This window comes from Paramisgurnus dabryanus, chromosome 6 (genome assembly GCF_030506205.2).
Source record: "Paramisgurnus dabryanus chromosome 6, PD_genome_1.1, whole genome shotgun sequence".
Classification (NCBI taxonomy): Eukaryota; Metazoa; Chordata; class Actinopteri; order Cypriniformes; family Cobitidae; genus Paramisgurnus; species Paramisgurnus dabryanus.
In genome coordinates this window covers 38061445-38082572 of record NC_133342.1, presented here as the reverse complement: position 1 = coordinate 38082572, position 21128 = coordinate 38061445, and the positions used below count along the sequence as shown (strand labels likewise).

Below are 21128 nucleotides of genomic sequence, written 5' to 3'. Positions count from 1 at the left end.
TACATAGCACAAAAAACTTAATTCTTTTATCAAGGCATAGCCATATAGATACACGTTTCAATACGATTTTAAATTTAAACATTAGACCTACTGTAATCATACACATGTTTGTGTTTGCTTTACATGTGTATGTAAATGTGGCTGGTTTAGTGATTTATTCAACACAACAGCTGTAAATTTAAGCAATCATGAAGTGGGTATTACTTCATGACGTCATACCCAGTTTCGTTTGCGCATAGCTGCATAAAGTCGAACACAGCAGGACGGAAGCCGTTTCTTAAAACCAAGTACGCCGAACTCGGACTTGTGTCCTTCGGAGTTCGAACTTGCAAGTTCAGACCTCGGAAGAACGAACTCCTGACGCGAAATGCATTCTGGGAAACTTCGCTGTCATAAGTCCACACTAGTCTCCTCTGATGCATCCTCGAAAAAATGGGCGGATCCACAAGAACACAAGTACAGACAAGAACGCATATTGAGAAACGGCTGTTTAGCGCAACTCAACTGGAATGTACTATATCATCTGGAGGGGATGCTATTTTAGAAACACCAGTATTTAATTAAACTTTACATTCTGTTACATGCTACACAAGATTAAATCTTTTAATATACAACACAGAAGTATTTTTAATGGATTATGGATGTACAAAAGTTTATTATATCACATATTCTACATGATGATAGTTTATTATACACACCTCTGACAACTATAAGTTCATGTTGCCCGGCTCTTACGGTCTCTTTCTGAAACGAGATACCAGCGGAAAGTTACACTCAGAACCGCTTGTCACTTATCAAACTCTTCAAAAGTAAGTAAAACTTTACATTTACCATCACGTTTGTGTTAAATACGTGACAGTTTATCGCGGCGTTATCGTATAATTAAGCTGTTCTTGTCGCGCCACGTGGCTGAGTGTAAAACTGTCAAGAGTTTAATCCGGTGTAACGTTAACGTTAACATTTAAACGACCGCGAACTTGATCCACATTGCGATTTATATTTATATTAATCAAGGTCGAAATACGGATTTGTTCGCTTTTAACGGTATGTTTTAAGTCGAGTTTGTAAACTTCTTAAAACTCGCATAAAGCAAACAGAGTAGAGACAGCACACACGTATGGCACTATGAAGTTTATACACAAGTGTTCATAAGCACATGTAACAGATCTGTGTTTGTGAGTGTCATCTAATCCTGACCTGCTTGTCTTTTGACAAATTAACGTTACATGACAACCTTCAGAGGTTAATTTGCTATTATATTCCTTAACAATATTAACTTTGACTTGTGACTGTTAAAGTCCCCATGAAATTACACTTTTTCCTTTTAGTATAAATATTTAAATACGCAATGCTTAAGAAAAAATATAAACTGGTATGGTCCAAAACACTGATGAAATTCTCATACAGAAGATATAAACAATTAAAACGCGTGCTTTTATGACATCACCGTACACTTCAGATTCTCATCAAATTCCCTGTCTAATCAAAAGCTCTTTAGATGCTAAAGCGTCCCGTCCTCTAGAAGTTGGTTATTTAAAAAAAGGGGCAAGGTCTTCCAATAGTTCTGTTGTTTTAGTTAAAGTGACGTCACCACATCAAATGCTGCAAATTCAAAAAAGTTAAATGGTATTACAATATGTGGGTAACACCATGGTATTTTTTTAAGTACACTACTGTATCATTTAAATGGGGGTAAACTGGTCATTTTAAACTTGAACTTGAATTGTAAGTCATGGACAATGGTTGAGGTTCTGTTCTTGAATTGATTTAAGATCCTTTTGTAGTAATCACAAATTGCTGGTATATTGTAATCAAACTCCTAGCATGGCATCAACGTGATTTTGCCACAGTACGTTTTGTAAGTGTTGGTAGCTGTGTCATCTCTCCTAATTGTCGCATATTATTAAAGGGAAAGTGAAAAGCCCCTGTCACCATTTTTGTCTCTAAATACCTAAACAGGTGAGTGTGAACATACACCACATGGCCTCCTGAATGGTGTGATCTGTATTTTTGCAACCAAAGTAATGGACTTTGGGCTCTTAATGGGTTGTTGTGATGTTTGACAAATATGTCTGGGATTGTTGTAAAAACAAAGCCAAGATTTTACAGCTTCTGTAAGTGTTTATAGTTTTTCTTTTCTCCAAAGCCATGAGTTGATTGGCACGTTGATTCGAATGCATTGAATTATTAATAAAATTTTAAATGCTTTTGTTTTACATTAAAGGTGAAAGAGGATGTTTGTTTAATACATTTTTGCAATATTACTTGAAACTGTCTTTACTAAATGATAAAAGACTATTTATTAGCTGCACTGAAAGTAATATTATTAATATACGTCATCTGTGCACAAAATAGGGCCTTAAAAACATCTGCCAATTGCTCATGCGGTCATCGCATAAGCGATTGGCCCTCTGGCTTGTCAATCACTGCCATTACGATCCTTGTGAGAGACGTGCGCGCTCCAGTAACTAAACACATGCGACGCATGCGCATAGCGCATGAAACTCCGTCTTAAGTTTCGTTTTGTTTTCATTGTCGATCCAGCTTTCCTCCTCGAATTTGCACCACGGTAGAGAAGAAACTCGAAGGAGGACGCAAAAGAAAGACTTCTTTAAGCCGCTGGGAATAGGAGAAAATTGTCAGAAGAACGTAATGTAAACAGAGTCGTTATTGGAGAAACATTTCAACACTGGAGAGCAATGAAGGAACAGAGAGGTGTCAAGACAGACGCGCAGTTCGCAAAATTCTTCCCGACAGGTAACAGTGATTATTCTTTCTTTGGGGAATAATTATTGTTGTACTGTTATTCCGGTATATTGACGTTGTTCTTGTACTGTAGTTGTAAGGCAGGGACCAGTCTGCTACATGCTAGTTGAAATGGGAGTAGCGTAGACTAATCTAACGTTTTAACGTCTTATTTGTTTATTATCAAATCATTTCACATAATGAATCCACTGACGCGAGTCACGCGACACAGCATATGCCGGTGTTAAACAAACACTCGTGTTCAAATATTTGTGCACGAGTTTTGGAAGGCGTTCCCTAGAAATGAGCTGTGAAGGAGGGAGGCTGTTCTTACGCATGCGCTCATTTAAAAAACTCCAGTAACCGTTTTTGGATTCTCAGTCGGTGAAAAACATCCTCTTTTGCGCCTTTAACTGATGTTTTTGAGGATTTTAGTATTTTGAGTTAATCAAAGTGGTAAACAACTTTTTAAGGGGTGTTTACACCGGCGGCTATTTTTTCCATTGTTTCCAATGGAAGTGCCATGCTTTTCAAAAAGACCAGCAGCTCGCTGAGCACAGAGAGTTGAAAAATGTTGAAAACCGCTCGGGTCGTCTATGACTATGTTTACATGCAGCCAGTAACCCGTTCAAAACCGGAATATTAGCAATAAATGTTGGTCATGTAAACGCGTAACGGCATATCCCCATCAAAAGGAACATTGATTTGTGTTCTGTGCATGTTCTATTTGCAAGGAATCTTGGTCTTTTGAGTAGAAACTTCTTCTCAAACTTCTTGTATGCACCAGAAAAAGACAAGGAGTAGAGGTAAACATGGCGAGACGCAGCACAGCACCACACTTTTGAATTGAGGGGGAATCTAATCGCGATTTGCCCCGAACTATTCATTATCCACGTGCTGCTGCTGTTTTTATTGTTGTCTCTGGATACAGTAAGAAGAACTGGAAAGACGCATATTGCGTCTTAAGGTTGTCCGTACGTCCAGATGCTAATTGTGTGTCACCGTTTACATCAGAATATTGCCAATTGATTACAAATTCCATGCATGCAGGAGTAACTCTCTCTGCTCACGCATGTAAACGGGTTATTCCGGATGTTTCTTAAACCCAAATAGTGACCTTAACCTGACCAAAACCCGAATATTGACAGCATGTAAACTAGGGCTGTTGAAACGAATTTCAGTAATCGAATATAATTCGAATATTTAAAAAATGAATACTAATCGAATGTTTAAACTACTATTCGAGTGGGATTTAAAAAAAAAATTGATTTAAAAATATATATATTTTTAATCTGTTCACTATCTAACGCATTTATGCTGTTAAATACCGCTAGCTACCTCGACCCGCGTTTCCATCGGCCAATTCATTTGAAACGAGACCAGCAGCAGGAGGTACGTGAGAAAGGGAAAGCGGAGCTGACAGCGATTGCGGAGGAAGGTTATGAGGAAGACGAGAACAGAGCGGCCAAGGTGAAGAGGACACAGTGTCCGACGTGCATAAATAAAACATTTTTAAAGAAAGACCCGACCCGAGACAAACCTGAGAAAATTAGACCCGAGTCCGACCCGAACTAGTGAAAATTTGTTTTTAACCCGACTGGAACCGAATGTAAACGGCACTGACGTGTGTGCATTCTGCAGACCCACGCGCAGCAGTCAGACAGAAAGAAACTCCGGTGGCCTTGCAACAATTTGGCGAGCTGCTCCATTCGTTTTACTTTGTTATCTGACGACGACACCAATGTAACCGCTAAAATGTACATTTATAATTGACTGACATGTTTGTCTCAACGAAAATGAACCTTCCGACAACCACACAATGTCGCAAGCGCTCTTGGCAAACAAATGAGAGGTTTGAAAAGGACATTGACGCACACAGGCGAGTGAGTTTGGGTCTTCTCGGGTCCGTTCAGAAAAAACACATTCATTTTCAAATTACCCGAGACCCGATGCCGCTATTATTGTACCCGACCCGTGTCCGAGGCACATGTGAAACTTTTAGACCCGATCGGGTCTCGGGTCGGACCTCGGGTTTTCGGATCTAAGTGGACCCGTGAAGACCTCTAATACGAGCTCATAGTGGCATTGGCAATGCATAAGCCCGTTTTTACAATGTGTGTAGATGGATACATAGTAAATATTAATAAGTCAAATTTGAGCATTAAATAATCGATTATAAATCGAATATTAAAAAAAATAATGAATGAAATTTAAATGGGATAATAGAGGACAATTGACAGCCCTAATGTAAACGTAGTCGGTGTTACTTCTCATTCGACCATCCAATTACAGTGGTGGAGGGTCGGGACAAATATCACAACAACGAGCCGGCGATTTGTTCAACGACTAAAAAACAAAGCAGAAGTATCACAGCAACCAAAGCACTCATCTGAATAAAAGCTGGCAAGTGTCTACAGTCGGCGTCTGCCTGACTTTTTTTAACCCTTTGGTGTAAATCAACAAATCTAACTTTAGTTTATTGAAAATCTTTTTGATTAAAACCACACTTTATTTTATTGCAGTTTAATGTTGTGATACTTGAGTTTGCCATGAAAACAGCCTTTGGTGATGAAAAAAACTATTCTGCTCTTTTAGAATCAGTTTTGAATCGACCACGTTTAAAAAAACGATTCATCGAGAAAAGTTTTTTTGCCCAGCCCTAATTTTGTGAAACGTGTGATCAATAGATTTCACACATAAAAATTTCAAAGCGTGACTATTTCAGGTCATGGAGAAACTGAAAAAAAAATGTATAGCACAATCCCATTTTGTGCAGTAATAACTAAAGCAACGATAATGATACAAGCACATCATAATCCATGATGTGAGTATAACAAAACCACTTCAGCACGAGTCTGATTGTGGCCATATTCGCAGGGGCATGCCATGAAATTTAGCATGCCAAAAATCTAGTGCAGTGCTTCCCAATCCTGGTCCACAAGGACCTCCTCCCAAAAAGTTTTAGATGTTTCCTTATTTAAAACACCTAATTCAACTTGTCAGCCTCTTTCCAAAATGGTAAACATGTCTCCCTAACAAGTTGATGATTTAAATCAGGTGTGTTAAATAAGGAGACATCTAAAACTTTTTTGGGGGGGGTACTCGAGGACCAGGATTGGGAAGCACTGATCTAGTGAGATGGTTTCTGCTGTTGTGACCGGCCTCCTCTGCATGATGCTTACATGCAATTTATCGTATCTAACCTCAACTTAGATTAGTTTCTTAACATTTACGTTTTGTTTCTTTTTCTCATCCTAATCTGTAATTGGGGTTGAGGATGGAAAACCAGAGGAGGTCTCAAGCCAAAGACCAAACTACTCGTGTACAGGCAGTTAACAGGCCTGACCTGCCAATTTCAAATGATGAAAAGAGACAGCACAATAGCTCGTCCCGGTCTGAACACCAGCGCTCTCAGGAAGTTCACTACCATCATGATCACATCTCCCAGGCTTCCAGAGGAGAGAAGGTTTGGTTCAATCGCAGTGTTTATGAGCAAGCCGACGAGGCATATCAGACCTTGTTGACTTCGGTGAGCGAGATCCCTCCGGTTTTAACTCCCACAAAAGCCAGAGTTCCTCGCACCTTGGTCTTCAGGGCCAAAAGAAATTCTGGCCACCAGTACCAAGAAGAGGTGAATGATGCACATACTCGTTCCTTAACTTCACAACAACAACAGCAGTGTTACACCCCCCAGCGCTCATCATCCGAACCTCGGAGGGGTCGACACGCCCCCAAAAGTAGCAGAAAGAGAGTTTACTCCGAGAACGAACGTGACCCCAAGAGAAGAGAAAAGTATGGATAGTTTAGGGGCATGGAACTATTGACTCTAAAATCTCAATTGCACTGTGTTTTTTGTGGATTGTATTTGAGGGTTCATGAACTGTTAGGGGTGTAACGATACACCAATGCTACGGTTCATATTATATACGACCTGGCCAGTATAAAAAATTATTTGCATTGAGCCCTGCAAGCCATCTTGCGCAAAGTGAAGCCCACAAACCCTCTCATGCGAGAAAAAGCAAGAAGTGCACATGTTAAAGAGGCCCTTCCACATAAAACCGTTTTTACTTGTATTTTTTGATATGTGTTAGGTTCATATGTGTTTGTGTTGTGTCGTGAATGTGAAAATTAACTTCCACCTCCTCTGTCAGCTCTAGCCACTGAAAAGAAATAAGTGTAGAAATCAGGTCAGTTTAAAAAGCTTATCAGTGTGACGTGGAACTGATCGAGGTCATTAATATTCATGAGCTCTTCAACTTGAGACCGCGCCCACATATTACGTGTAGTTGAGTTAGTTTTCATAACAAGTTACTGAAAGGATGGCTAAACGTTAACCGTACCATATTCGGGCCATTGTTTTTCGTCAAGAGACATCATTCCTATTAAACGAGGTAATCATACCAGTTGCTACATGTTTGGATGTTCAGAAGAACGCTGGATTTGAAGAGAGACTGCGATTAAAAAGCAATGCTCCTCTATCAATATTGGATCCGGACGTAATGGTGGCGCAGCTTATGTGAGTAAAACGCTTTAGTACTATGTGTCACTGTGGTGGCCGGTGTTTTCTCTTCCGAGGGACGCGAATTCATGCTGCACACTCTTTGAAAGGGTTTATGATAAAAGACACGCGTGTTTGTGGGAGTAAAACACTTTAGTACTATGTGTCACTGTGGTGGCCGGTGTTTTCTCTTCCGAGGGACGCGAATTCATGCTGCACACTCTTTGAAAGGGTTTATGATAAAAGACACTCGTGTTTGTGTGAGTTATTAAATGTGATAAAAAAACAGATGTGTGTGTTTGTGCATTCGTTACACACGCGTCGAAGGGTTTATGTAAAAGGGTTTGTGTGTGTGTGTGCGCGCGCGTGTGCGTGTGTGCTGCTACACGCACAACGAAAGGGTTTACGATAAAAGACACGTGTACGTTTGTGTTTGTGTGTGTGTTTTTGTGCGTGGGTTTACGATAAAAGACAGGCGTGTGTGTGTCAAAAGGGTTTATGATAAAATATGCGTGTGTAAGAAAGACACTGTGTCTTAAGACACTCACTTAACATTAAACTGATTACACATGAGATTAAATTGAAAGTTAGTTTGAACGAAAAACTGGTATCCAATCATAGCAGTGGGCGTTTACTTCCAAGTCGTCAATGCAGCCCGCCCATTAAAACGGATCACTTCTCTAACCAGCCTCAAAATCAGGGTACAAAATAGCCTATTACTTATTGCTTTTGATGTTTTTGGATGTAAAAACCATGCAAACGTCATGAGTAGACCTCAGACAACAGTATAAAACAATAAAAACGCCAGAGGAAGGGCACCTTTAATGTGAAACTACGATGATGATGATAATAATAATAACTATCACCAACTATCGTCATGAAAGCCTGCTATCGGCCATACGTTGTGTTTTACCCAAGTAAATGTCTGCTTCCAAGATGTTAAATAATTGTTTTTAGCCGGTACCCCAACATCTTAACGTCTGTTTGCTCTACCAGCTGACGTAACAAGCAACACGCATTGTTGTTCACAACAACCAATAAGGTAGGAGAAATGCTGAGTAGTTAACGTGTGCGCCACTTAAAATTGTAACATCGCATAAGAATATACACAAACAGCCACGGGGAGAAAATATTTTTAAGTGACTGGGGCAAAGCACTGGCCCGATCGGGCAAGTGACAATACTGTTTACTGGGCCGGACGTCTTTCACATTTGTGACCCGTCACGGAAACCAGGGACGCAAGTCGGCAGCACAAGTTTCGAGAAAATGAGAAACAAAGTTTTTTTTTCGAAATTTGTGATTTTCGTTTTATTGCAGAATCTGTTAGTTGAGATCACGAAGAAGCCTCTCCATGTTTGAGATAGCAGTTTTTGTATATTTAAAAGCGTACATTTTGCGGTTAAAATAGGCTTGTTTTTCCGGAGATTCTAGCGTGCAGCGGGGGGCGTCATTGTCTGTGTGTATATTTACATACTGTATAAGCTTGTGTTTTCGCCTCTGCCCCCAAAGGGAACAGCGTGACTACTAAATGAGGATAGTTCGCCCAAAAATGAAAATAATGTATTTAATGACTCACCCTTATGTCGTTCTAAACTCGGAAGACCTCCGTTCATCTTCGGAACACAGTTTAAGATGTTTTATCGTTAGATTTAGTCCGAGAGCTTTCCCCTTCATTGAAAATCTATGTATGGTTTCCATGTCCAGAAAGGTAATAAAAACATCCTCAAAGTAGTCCATGTGACATCAGTGGGTCAGTAAGATTGTGTTGATGCATCGAAGATACAGTTTGGTCCAAAAATAGCAGAATTACGACTTTATTCAGCATTGTCTTCTCTTCCGGCTCGAGCGTGAAGTCACGTGACTGTAGTGACGCGCTGCCCTGTTCCTCAGACATGTTTGCTAAGTTTTTTTTTTTTTTCAAACTTATAGCCTGCGTCTCCCCAGACTGTAAAGCTCGGGCGCACAAAACAAAAGAAAAATAAAAGAAGCTGGGGCGGAACAAATAACAGTCAGCCGCATCGTACGTCAGCCGCGTCACTGACTTTATGGGGCGCCGCAGTCGGATGACGTCAAAGTACCGCGAGAGCTCTTCAAGAAATCTTACGGAGTAGTTTAATTTCGACTTGCTCTCGCGGTACTTTGACGTCATCTGTATGTCAGTTCTTGCAGCGCAGCATAAGTCCAAACACACAGAAGTTACACAGATATCGTTGTATTCTTCATATAATTGGCTACATGTTTTGTCTATCAATATTTTCCATGAAGTCATTGGCTGATGGAGGAACGAGCGAGCCATTGGTAACCTCTCTAAAGGATGTCACGTTTTTGACGGCGCTGTTTGGATGATCTATTATACTACTTCCCTATTTTAAATACAAACTTTGAAGGCGGGTTCATGTGTTTAACAGAGTGTAAGCTCATATACCCTTACATGTTACGATTTAAATAGTCTTCAGATTATATATTATATTGTATTACCAGACATTCATGCGAAATCTGATGTAAACAATCTATATTTCACGGATTATACGCATTTGGTCATTGGATAATCTGAAACAGACTGGATTCGACTTGTGATCCCCACAAAGGTAAAAGAGTCATGTTTATTTTTGCGGGTTGTCATTTGGTCATAAAATACTACATATGATGCTAGAACATCTCAAAAAGGGTTTTACAGGGGGTATGGCTTAGCTAAATGAGATGTAAATGAGCCCTATTGTCTCCCCCAGCTGAAAAGAAGAGTCCCTTTCGTCTCGTTTTTCTCGGTTTGAGTATTTCTGAGTTCCTATATTCAAATGGCCACAACTTCTCCAAATCTTATCAGATTTCCATGTGTTACACATCGTTGGAAAGCTTAGAAACTGCACTTTCAGAATATGTGAATAACTCAAAATGCCCAGATCCGACTTGTGTCCCTACTTTCCGTGACTGGTCACATTTGCCCCGGACTATTAATGCACTGTCATTTTCACTGAGCGTGAACAGCTCAATGCTCCTGCGCTGTGTGATTGGGGTAGCAGGGGGGCGAGGTTTCGCGGGTGTACAGAGGATGGTGTTTTGCGGGTTTTTGGATCGGTATCGAGTATCGTTACACCCCGTGAACTGTATTTAACTGTACTGTCTTTGGCATCCTTTTCCCATCCCATTATTAAATGTATTCTCTCATATCAAAGCCTTGACCTGGCTTGTGTCATGACTGACTGCAGGTTTATCAGTGTGAAACTAATCTGAGGGCTTTAGCATTCAAAATCTAGTTTTGTTGTCTAAAGCCCATGTCAGCAGAAAAAGACATGAAAAGGTTTAACCGGGTGAAAGGAGTGTGATAATGGGATTCATTATGTCATTTTACATTGGCTGATTCAAAAGATTGAAGCTGGCCTAGAAAGTCTAAATAACATTCTAAATATTTGTTTTATTTTATTATTCATATTTTTATAAAAATAATACAAAACAAAGTTAATCTATTGGGTTGTACTTTATAATAAGGTTGAATTTTTTAACATTACTTAATGCATTAGCCAACAGGAACTAAAATGAATCATCATCTGCAGCATCTTAGTTCATGTTAATTTTAGCGTTTACATTTTTTTTTTAAATAAGAAGTTGTAAGTGGTGTTCTTCTCTCAGTAGTGTTGTTTACATGCAGTTTGTGTAGATTAACTCAGAACAGGGAAATTTGGTAAAGCAGGATCCTTTGCATAACATATTTCATACTGGGCCGTAAATGCATACACTTTTTTTTTTTCTCACTCTTTACTTTTTAACTTTTGCCCATGACTGTCAGTTGTTTGAAAATAAGTGGCTTTGGGAAAAATTCCTGCTGTGAAATTGAAATGATACCAGTAAAGGATCATGATATGTGGAAATACAGAAATGGGATACATGGCACATGTTTTTGTGTTTGTCTTTTTTTGCTTGTGTGCGTTTTAATGCTTTTGTGAATGAATGCACACTTTAACACACTTCATTAAAGACTTCTGCATACAGCATTTGAATTTGTGTTTTCTTCTGAGATTTCCAAAGTTTTGTTGTATTTGTTTTTCACACCTTTGTTCTAACGTTTTTGTCTGTGTGTCATGTTTCTTAGCATCACAATGAGTGGACTGCAGGGACTCGCCCAGGAGAAGATCTGGTTTGACAAGTCCAGATACGACGAGGCCGAATACCATTTCTACGAGGGTTCGAAATGCACTGCACAGACGCCACAGGTACTGCCCCCTAGTGACCTGGATGTCAAATCTCACACAATTTGAGTGCCAATATTTCTCATTAGTCTAAATGGGTATTGTAGTTTTTTTTTTTATTGAATAAGAGAGAGAAAATCTTAATGTGTTCCTGTAGCTCAATTGGTGGCAATGTTGCGAAGGTTGTAGGTTTGGCTCCCAGGAAAGTACAATACAGTACTTTTTTTTTCAATGCACTATAAGTCGCATTGGATAAAAGCATCTGCCCAAGGCGTAAATGAAGTTGCGTTTGTAGGCATGAATTCCTGTTTACACAGCTGGTGTAGGTCTACCAGTGGTCTGTTTTTCCAGGTGTCTTCAATTACACCTACTTTACCTTTCCTCACTCACCCATATGCTGTATATTCTGCACTGACACTGTTTTTTGTGCACCTGTACGTTTGTTTGTTTGTTTGTTTGTTGGCTTGCTTGTGTTGCTCACTCTCTGCGTCTTGCTGGTTTGTTTGACATGGGCTTCTTTACCCTGCTATATTCTTCCAGGAGAGGGAAGCTAGTGCCATCCTGCAGGACATTGCTAAAGCCCGACAGAATATCCAGCAGTCCCTATCCGGAGTGAGTACTGCCTCCATAACAGCAAAGCTAGTGCCGTCCCATTTTAATCTGAACTCTTCATAGTACTGTATCATATTTGGAGCATACCTCACTTAGGGGTTGTGTACACCAAAACTTTTAAAAGCGGCTGAAAACGGCTGGACAACGCCGAATGCCAGCTGTTTTTCAGCTGAGTGCCAGCTTTCTTCAGCTAAGCGCTTTGGTAGCTCTGATACGTCATCTGTGAGACGGTTGGTTGCTGTGCTACTTGTCCCGCCCCTCCTCCACTGTGTTTGGACGGCCGCGTGAGAACTGACAATGACGAGCGGAGCTTTTCATCCAAAGTTGAATATTTTTCAACTCTCAGTGCTCAGTGCCGAGCGCGTAAAAACCGCCGGGCGCCGGTTTTCAGCGTGGAAGAAAACCACTAGCTGCTGGCTTATTTGAAAAATGCCGAGCTTCCATTGGAAACAATTGAAAACATGCGCCGGCCGTGGGCGTAAAAGCTTTGGTGTGTCCAGCCCCTTACAGTAGACACTACTGTAGTAATCCACTAAAGTCAGTTACTGTATACCATTGCAGAATAGAAATTTGCGGTGTTATACTTGTTTGGAGATATCTTGCAGCCCTAACTAGAAGTGATCTCTGATTTTCTCCTTTCAAGGCATCGTTATTTCAAAAAAAAGTGTGGGACAGTTTGTAGCTGCTGAACAGCTTAATGAACGGGGCTACAGTTCAGGCCTCCCAAAAATATCCCTGTACTATTTTAAACATGGTATTTACTAAGGTGTCAAGTCCTTCAAGTCCAAAAAAAGTGCGTCCATCCTTCACAAATTAAATCCAAACGGCTCCAGGATGATAAACAAAGGTCCTCTGAGGGTAATCCGTGCGGTGTTGTTGTAGAAATATCCATATTTAAAACTTTATTAACGTAAATAAATACCTTCCGGTAGCGCCGCCATCTTAGTCGCGTCTGCATTCAGGATGAGCGCTTACGCAGCCTACGGAGGCTACTCTGCTGCTGCTCTGTGCCCCCGCCCTCTGAATTTATCATACGTCACTAAGAAAAGTGCGTACACTACGCCAATACTCTCTCCTGAATACAGAGGAGTCTAAGATGGCGGCGCTACCGGAAGGTATTTATTTTCGATAATAAAGTTTTAAATATGGATATTTCTACAACAACACCGCGCTGATTACCCTCAGAAGACCTTTGTTTATCATCCTGGAGCCGTTTGGATTTAATTTGTGAAGGATGGACGCACTTTTTTTGGACTTGAAGGTCATGGACTATGGGTGGACCCCGTAACATTACATTTAATCAACTGAAAGATCTATTTTCTAAAATATCCGAAAATGTGTTTGTCTGAAAAACGATGGACCTATGCAACTCTGACAGCTTGGGGGTGAGTAAATCATGGGTTTAATATCATTTTTGGCCGAACTATCCCTTTAACACAGTTCTAGAGTTGTTTCCTCATGTTCAACGTAGGCAAAGTGTCAAAAAAGCAGTTGGGTGTGTTACAGAGAATTTCTGTGGCGAATGCACTTTGCCAGGGTTCGTACAAGTTTCGGAAAGTTTTTTCCAATTACGTCCAGCTGACGTTTCAGGGGTTTTCTATACGTATCACTTCTTTATATGGGCACTTCCCCCGGAAAACCCCGCCCACCCGTCAATCAGCGGGAGACGCTAGCTAGAACTTGCAAACACCTTATCACGCGACACAGCTTTGTTTAATTTCAAAACTCAACAATGGCACGAAAGAAGAAGTGTGTTTTTGGATGTAAGGAGAAGAAATCCAGCCTTATTAAAACAATGACTGCGTTTACATGCAGCCAATAACCCGTTCAAATCCGGAATATTAGCAATAACCCGGTCGCGCACGTCCATGTAAACACCGGCAAAAACCCGAATATGCTCATATTCCTGTTTTTAAAATCCCGAATATTACCCCTGGGTTACCTCTTTTCTAACCTGAAATTTTGGTCATGTAAACGCGCATCGGGATATTCCCATCAAAAGGAACATTGATTTGTGTACTGCGCATGTTCTATTCGCAAGGAATCTTGGTCTTTTGAGTAGAGGAACTTCTTGTATGCGCCAAAAAACCCGCAGGGAGTAGAGGTAAGCATGGTGAGAGAGATGCGCCACACTTTTAGAGCGAGGAGGAAACCAATTGCAACAACCGCGTTTTTCACGTTAAATTAATATATAGCTATTCTTGTTTTTCAAAGCATACATGTATAATAAAGGCCAAATAGATTGTCAATAGTTATGAGAGTAACTTGTTTTTTTTGTGTGAATTTGAATTCAAAATGTAATACTATGCTATTCATATTTCGTTAAATACAGTGAATGTGTGAAAAAGTTAAGGATGACAGAATAACTGTAGCGTCGTCTGCATCTTGATGCAGTTTCTAAGATTAAAATTACTTTAACTGATCAACACAAATACAAAGCGGCATATAAATGATTGCTTACCAGCATTAAAACAACTTAAAATAAAAACCTTAGGTTTTTTCTTTGTATATAGCGTCCGCTCCGTGGATAAAGATGTTGCAATAACGCCGGTGGCTTTATTATTAACTGACTGAATACTTATACCTGACATTTAGATATGAAAGTTTATCATTAACAGTACCTGCGTGAAACATTATAAACATTGATGATCATCTGCCGACTCGACTGTTTCTGCACGTTCTCAGTCCGCTTAATTAACGCCTTTTCGTTCTATCCGCGTGAGGTAAACTTTTTTTGTTCTGTACTTTTTTACTTGCATGTATTTCTACATATTTTCAGCCAAGTAACACTCAGGATATAATGTAAGTTATTATAGATAGCATATAAGCTTTTTCTGAAAGGATGACAATTATAAAAATTATCCATCCAGCTTAATTTAGCCAAAATAATGATTTATTCGTTTTCATACTTTATAGATGTTAATTTATCTACTAATATATTATTGAAAATGCCATAAATAAATATTCATTGCCTTCTGTAAGCTATTGCATTCGTTTTGTACATTTACAGGTGCATGAATACTGTCTAATTTTAATTTCTTTAAGACACTCTTGTGTTCTGTATTTACCGATGCTCTGTAAATATGCACTTAAAAAAACTTCTTGTTAGAAAATCGTTCTTCAATTATTTTTTTTTTCAAAAATATATTTAGCTGAAGGCTAGTATAACTTGTTAATATTTTTCTCATAAAAGGAAAGACATGTAACTTAGCTTACCCTGCTTCTACATCGGTGCAGCTTGTTCTGGATTTAAATAATAATTTTATTTTAGTAAATGAAGGCGGTAAAACCGCATTGCGCAATAGTGAGCCACGCAAAATCACCGCATTTACCTTTTAATCACAGTTTACATCGGGATATTGCCAATGCCATGTATACAGGGGTAACTCTCTCTGCTCACGCATGTAAACGGGTTATTCCGAATGTTTTAGAAACCCGAAACCCGACCTTAACCTGACCATAACCCGAATATTTAAAGCATGTAAACGTAGTCAATGGATATAGTTTATCCGGGGTAGCAGCAGAGTTTTGTGTGTGTGTTTGATGCGGTGGATTTTCCTAACCGGGTCATGAGTTATGCGGTAAGTAAGACTTCTGTCTTATGTTGGAAATAGTCGCGTGCATATTATATAAATGACACGAACATGTAGTGAATCATAAGTTAAACAGTGTTGTATAGTGTTGCATGACTCGTACTCGCTCCTCCCGGGGTACACTACCTCCTTCTTCATTTTTTCGTACGTTAACGGAAAGATTCGGTAAAGCTAATCTTTCTTTTATAAATCTGATTAAACTAAAGACTCATCGGAGATATAAAGGATGTCATACTACTCTGTAGGTACTCCAGAGTAACATCAGAAATGCAGAAACAGCGTGTGTTATGGGAGCTTTAAAGCAATCCAAATCTCTGTCGGAATGGTTTTTATTTTGCATCAAAACATGTAAATGATCTGCGAGTGTTTTGCTTTTGTAGTATGCAAACTACAGAGTAAAATTTTGCATTGTGTTGCTTTTGCATAGGTCTTTACTTTTAAAGAGCTACTGTGCTTTTTATTTGCTTTTGCAATACATCGACCCTTAATAATAACATTTTGCAATCTGTTCCAGTTTGCTCACTGTGTTTCGGTATCCTACGTACACCGTTCTGTCCGCCATGACACTGAAGAGGCTTTATATACGTAGCATTCATTTTTTTATTAGCTATTTGATAATTCCCATTTAATATAGAGATCTGTATAAATATTAAAACACACATTTATTAATTCTGGCTCTGAGAAAATAAAACGTCTTTTTCAGTCCGCTGCCATGTTGATTCCAAACGGAGGCTGTGAGGGATGCACGTCTAGAGCGTGCACTTAAGCCTATTGTTTTGTACCGGGATGTTGATCATTCAGCCATCAATCCACAGAAAATACATAATTTACAAATTTCCACAGGACAAAGAACATCAGACATGGATTGGCAAAAAAAAGAAGGGACAAATGACCTAATTTTTATATAAGAGCAGTGCAATGTGTACATAAAATCTGATTTGTTATTTGCCTGTTGACTAATCATTAATTTCTAATGTTGTAATGTTTGTAATATTGTATTTTTCTTTAAAACACTGCTATAGTCCTATAACTAAGTTCATATCTACAATTCATACAGATTACAAAAAACGCAAGGCATAAATCTTTTTGATGTCTAAATTACCAGCATCCTGATACAAAACAATTGGTTTAAAGCGCACGCTCTGGACGTCCATCCCTCACAGCTTCGGTTTGGACTCAACATGGCAGCGGACTGAATAAGGCGTACAACGTGCGTACGCACAAAACCGAGCTGGAAACGTGCGTACACCATTTTCCACGCAAAGGTTGTGATCTAAAAAAAAAACTTGGAGAATGGGGTTGTAGGGTGAGATATGAGGATAATTCACATATGCACACTTTGCAGGTGATCTGTGATTTATAAAGGGAACAATGCTTTATTTTATAAGTCTTAATATTTTTAGCATATGCCATTTTTGGCTTTTTTTTTTTAAATGAGACCCCTGGTCCTGAAAGCGAAATGTCCTGTGATGGCAGTAGATCTAACTTGATCTCTTTCTCAATATTTAACCCATTCAGTGTATCTGTGTGTGCGTGCGCATTTCGCAATGTATGTCCCATGCTTTGTAAGTCTTTGTGTTCGTTTGTCATTGTTTATAGGGTAAGGGTAAGGACACACCAAACCAACGGTAACAAAGTAGCGCAGACTGTGAGGTCCAAACTGGTCTTACCAGTTTCACACGCATCTCACTCAACACAGACAGATTAGTGATATATCTATAATGTCTTATGAGCCATATCTTTTAAAAATATTTGCGTATTTGAATGGCATACAAAAAAAGTTTGCGTTCTGTGCATTTGTTCTTGACTTTTTGTTTGCTTTGTTACTTTTGGTGTTTGTCTATGCTGAACAGCCAATTAGAATGATCCACATCCCAAAAAGTGTGACAGTGACTTAATTTAGCTAAACGCAGAGGGAAAAACTCAGTCAGACGATGCTCAAAACCTGAATGATGTCCGACAGTCGGCTTAATGTGCACTTAGCTTGAGTCGCAGGTTGCTCAAGGATGCCATTGTGTATCCGTGATTTATGCTCTTGTGGGTTGAACATCTTGTGGCTTTGTCAAGTAAACCTCATGATTACATTGTAAACATTGTGTACATCTTTTTAAATTGAACTAAATGCTGTAAGACCAAACGATCAAAATCAGCATAGGAGTATTCTTTCATCTCTTCCTGTTTTAGCGTAGTGCTCTCTCATTTCTTGTTTGTTTTCTGATTTTGCTGGTGTAATGTGAATCTCTCAGGTCAAGACTGCACTGCAGGCTAATAAAGGGCACGCTCGCTCTCAAAAACCCCGTGAGAGGAAGAGTGTAAGTGCTGTGGAGAGATGAACTCCACATTGGTGTGAAGAGCATGTGAATACAGCGTTACGAATACACACACACAGTTGCCCTTTCTGTGTTGGGTGTTTTTATGAACTGGCTTACGTGTTAAGCTTGCATACATTAATGCATGACTTCGGGTGTGCGTTGAGAGTTTTAGCTTTTACAACTGCATGTAACAGATAATAAAAATTAAATTATAATTGAGAGTTCAGCCACCAAATTCCAACGCTCGTCTGGATCAGTGTGTTTCGGGCATAGTTCACCCCAAAATGTTGTCTTTATTAACTCGCCCTTAAGTAGTTGCAGACTTGTATATGTAAATGATGACAGAATATACATTTTTGGGTGGACTATTCCTTTAACTTTGTGCGCCTGTGGGCCGTTGTGGAACTTATGGTTATTTTTACAAAAAAAACCTAAGACTTTGTTCTGTCTAAGTTTAGATAGAAGATAGTCTGATGGTTTCGAACACACTATATGAATATGAATAATTTTCTTTGTTTTTTTTTAGGTTTAATTAACCTTTTGTTTGGCATGTCTGTAGTCGCAGTGCTGCATGAGTGTGTCAACAGTCCGTTTTTGCTCTTTATTTGTTGACAATCCAATTATCTTCATGTACATTTCAGAGCCAGAATGCCAGTAAATCTGAGGATCAGAGTGAACTCATCTCACGCGTCAAGAATCTGGAACTGGACAACAAGAATTTGCACAAAGGTTTGAAAATGTCAACTATTCTGAGATTTGGCCAAGAAAATTGCAGCAAATGTACAATGATGGCTCAGATGTCCATTGTTGTAGCATTTCTACTAATGTCTGTGATAGTTAATGCTATGCCACAAATGCTGTTTAGACAATTGTAGTAAAAATTAACCAGAATATTTTTCTTTTAGTTCTCCCCAAAATGAAAATTGGCAATTATTTTACTCGCCCTCAAGCCATCCTACTGTTTGTGTACAGTATACGACTTTCTTCATTCAGCCAAAAACAGTCAGTGTTATATCCTGTCTTTTTTGCTTTAAAATGTAATTGGATAGTGCCCCATTTTAAAGCTCTAAAATTTTTTTTCCATATTCTTATTTAATGGCCTCTGATGTGAAGCTATGGGGTTTTGTAACATTGGGTCAGAGGTAGAGGTCTTATCTGGTCCAAAGAAATGTACTTGACATGCATAAATCATTTTGGAAAAAAGAAAGACCCGACCCAAGACAAACCCAACACAATTAGACCAGAGTCCGACCCGACCAAGATGTCGTCTCTTTTTTTTTTACTTGAATGTAAACGGCACCGACGTGTCTGCAGCCGGGCATGCACCAGTCAGACAGGAAGAAACCCCCAAGTGGCCTTGCATCCAATCTGGCCCGCTGCTTTATTTGTTTTCCTTTGTTATCTGACAGCGAACCCGAGGTAACAGTTTACAGTATATATTCAAAATTGATTGACAGGTCTGGCTCAACGCAAACCTAACGCAAGCCACACAATGTCACAATCGCTCTTGGCAAACAAATTGGGTGTTGGAAAAGGATTCGATTGAAAAAACACAATTTTAAATGACCTGAGGCCGCTAATATAAAACCTTACCTGTCTCCAGGCACACGTACAACTTTTAGATCCGAACCCGCTTGGGTCGGACCTCTGGTTTTCCATTCTAAGTGGACACGAGAAGACCTCCAGTCAGAGGTCAACCTTTCTCCTGACCTCAACTCACGTATGGCTGTAGTTTGTCCAGTTTTAAATATAAATGTTTTCTTAAAAAAAAAAATGTTTCTTCACCTCAGAAGACATTTAATAACGATATGTGTCTTTTTCTGAGCTTTAATAATGGGGCACAATCCACTGCCATTGAATAGCTGATAAAAGCCAGGAAGATATTTATTTTAACTCCGTGTTAGGCTGAAAGTAAAATGGTCTCATACACCTAGGATGGCTTGGGGGCTCATCTTCATTTTGGGTTGAACTATTTCTTTTAATACTGTAATCTGGTCACTCAAACCAGGTTTATAGGGGATTTCATGTGGGTTACACCTTGTAAATCAGTCCCTTGTGTTGGCATCTTCTTAGATGGATGTCCATTGGTGCATAGATTGACGAATCATTGATACATGTAAAATTATAATTCTGTTCCTTTCCAGTGGTGGATGATCTGAGAGCCACATTGTCCAAGTTGGAGTCCAGAATGGCAGTGCTGGAGAAGAGCCCAGCTTCAAAGACCGCTCCCGTCGCCAAGGTACATCTTATATTTAATATGTTATAAGATAACAAGGATGCCTTATATACATATATTTTGTAATAATAACTTGAGTTTTATTTGCAGTCTGCTCCCGTCCAGAAGCCCAAGGTTGAGGAAAAGAATGGTGGTGCTGATGATGATGACGACATTGACCTGTTTGGCAGCGATGAGGAAGATGAGGAAGCGGAGCGCATCAAAGCCGAGAGAGTAAAGGAGTATGCGCAGAGGAAATCAAAGAAACCCGCCCTCATCGCCAAATCCTCCATCCTGCTGGACGTCAAACCTGTATGATTCAACAAACTGATTTGTTCACGTCTTTCTTTTTCGTCCAGCTAGTCACGTTATTTTTTATTTATTAGTGGGACGATGAGACCGATATGAAGAAGCTGGAGCAATGCGTGCGCTCCGTACAGATGGATGGGCTCCTGTGGGGAGCATCTAAGCTGGTTCCTGTCGGCTACGGCATCAAAAAGCTCCAGATTGGATGCGTGGTTGAAGATGATAAAGTGGGAACAGACTTTCTGGAAGAGGAGATCACAAAGTTTGAGGACTTTGTAAGTGTAAAATGCATTTGGGGAATCACATGATGTAGCACAAAAAAAAAGAAAAAAATTGGTATTTTGAGATGTTTCTCCATAGTTTGTTTGTTTGGATTTTTTCTTTTACTAAACAAAATGTTTTTCTCATCTTGTTAGGTCCAGAGTGTTGACGTTGCTGCCTTCAACAAGATTTGAAGATTTGACTGTTACCTCCAAAAACCACCTCACACTTGGTTACCTCTGCTTTTATATCACACGGTTACCAATAAACTGTTCAGCCACATGAACCAAACCATCATTGTAAACTGTCTTTCTTTGATTTAATATTTATGTGCCAGTTTTCAAAATTTTACACTTTTATTTAAAGGGTTAATTTACCCAAAACTCACATGTGGGGTAATGA

The 21128-nt window shown here is 39.5% G+C and overlaps 1 protein-coding gene across 11 annotated transcripts; it reads left to right on the top strand.

The window, feature by feature from the left end:
* The first annotated feature begins 657 nt into the window (after positions 1 to 657).
* On the top strand, positions 658 to 21021 carry eef1da (eukaryotic translation elongation factor 1 delta a (guanine nucleotide exchange protein)). Of its 11 annotated transcripts, XM_065276718.2 has the most exons (11): positions 750 to 809; positions 1910 to 1959; positions 6022 to 6537; positions 11331 to 11451; positions 11968 to 12039; positions 17879 to 17944; positions 18586 to 18673; positions 20089 to 20183; positions 20271 to 20471; positions 20546 to 20740; positions 20882 to 21021. In XM_065276718.2, exons 3-11 carry the CDS (start codon positions 6023 to 6025, stop codon positions 20918 to 20920), a joined length of 1392 nt encoding a protein of 463 aa, XP_065132790.1. In that variant the 5' UTR covers positions 750 to 809; positions 1910 to 1959; position 6022; the 3' UTR covers positions 20921 to 21021. The 11 variants fall into 11 exon arrangements, with proteins under 11 accessions (XP_065132792.1, XP_065132793.1, XP_065132796.1 ...); XM_065276715.2 differs by lacking the exon at positions 1910 to 1959 and having other exon boundaries at positions 684 to 809; XM_065276720.1 differs by lacking the exons at positions 1910 to 1959; positions 6022 to 6537 and having other exon boundaries at positions 658 to 809.
* The last annotated feature ends 107 nt before the right edge of the window (positions 21022 to 21128 follow it).

Excerpts from the sequence above, each read along its gene's own strand:
- eef1da (XM_065276715.2), top strand. The coding sequence starts at position 718 with ATGTTGCCCGGCTCTTACGGTCTCTTTCTGAAACGAGATACCAGCGGA. Across the intron at positions 11,452-11,967 it reads GCACTGCACAGACGCCACAG|GAGAGGGAAGCTAGTGCCAT; the intron begins GTACTGCCCCCT and ends ATATTCTTCCAG. Across the intron at positions 20,184-20,270 it reads AGACCGCTCCCGTCGCCAAG|TCTGCTCCCGTCCAGAAGCC; the intron begins GTACATCTTATA and ends TTTTATTTGCAG.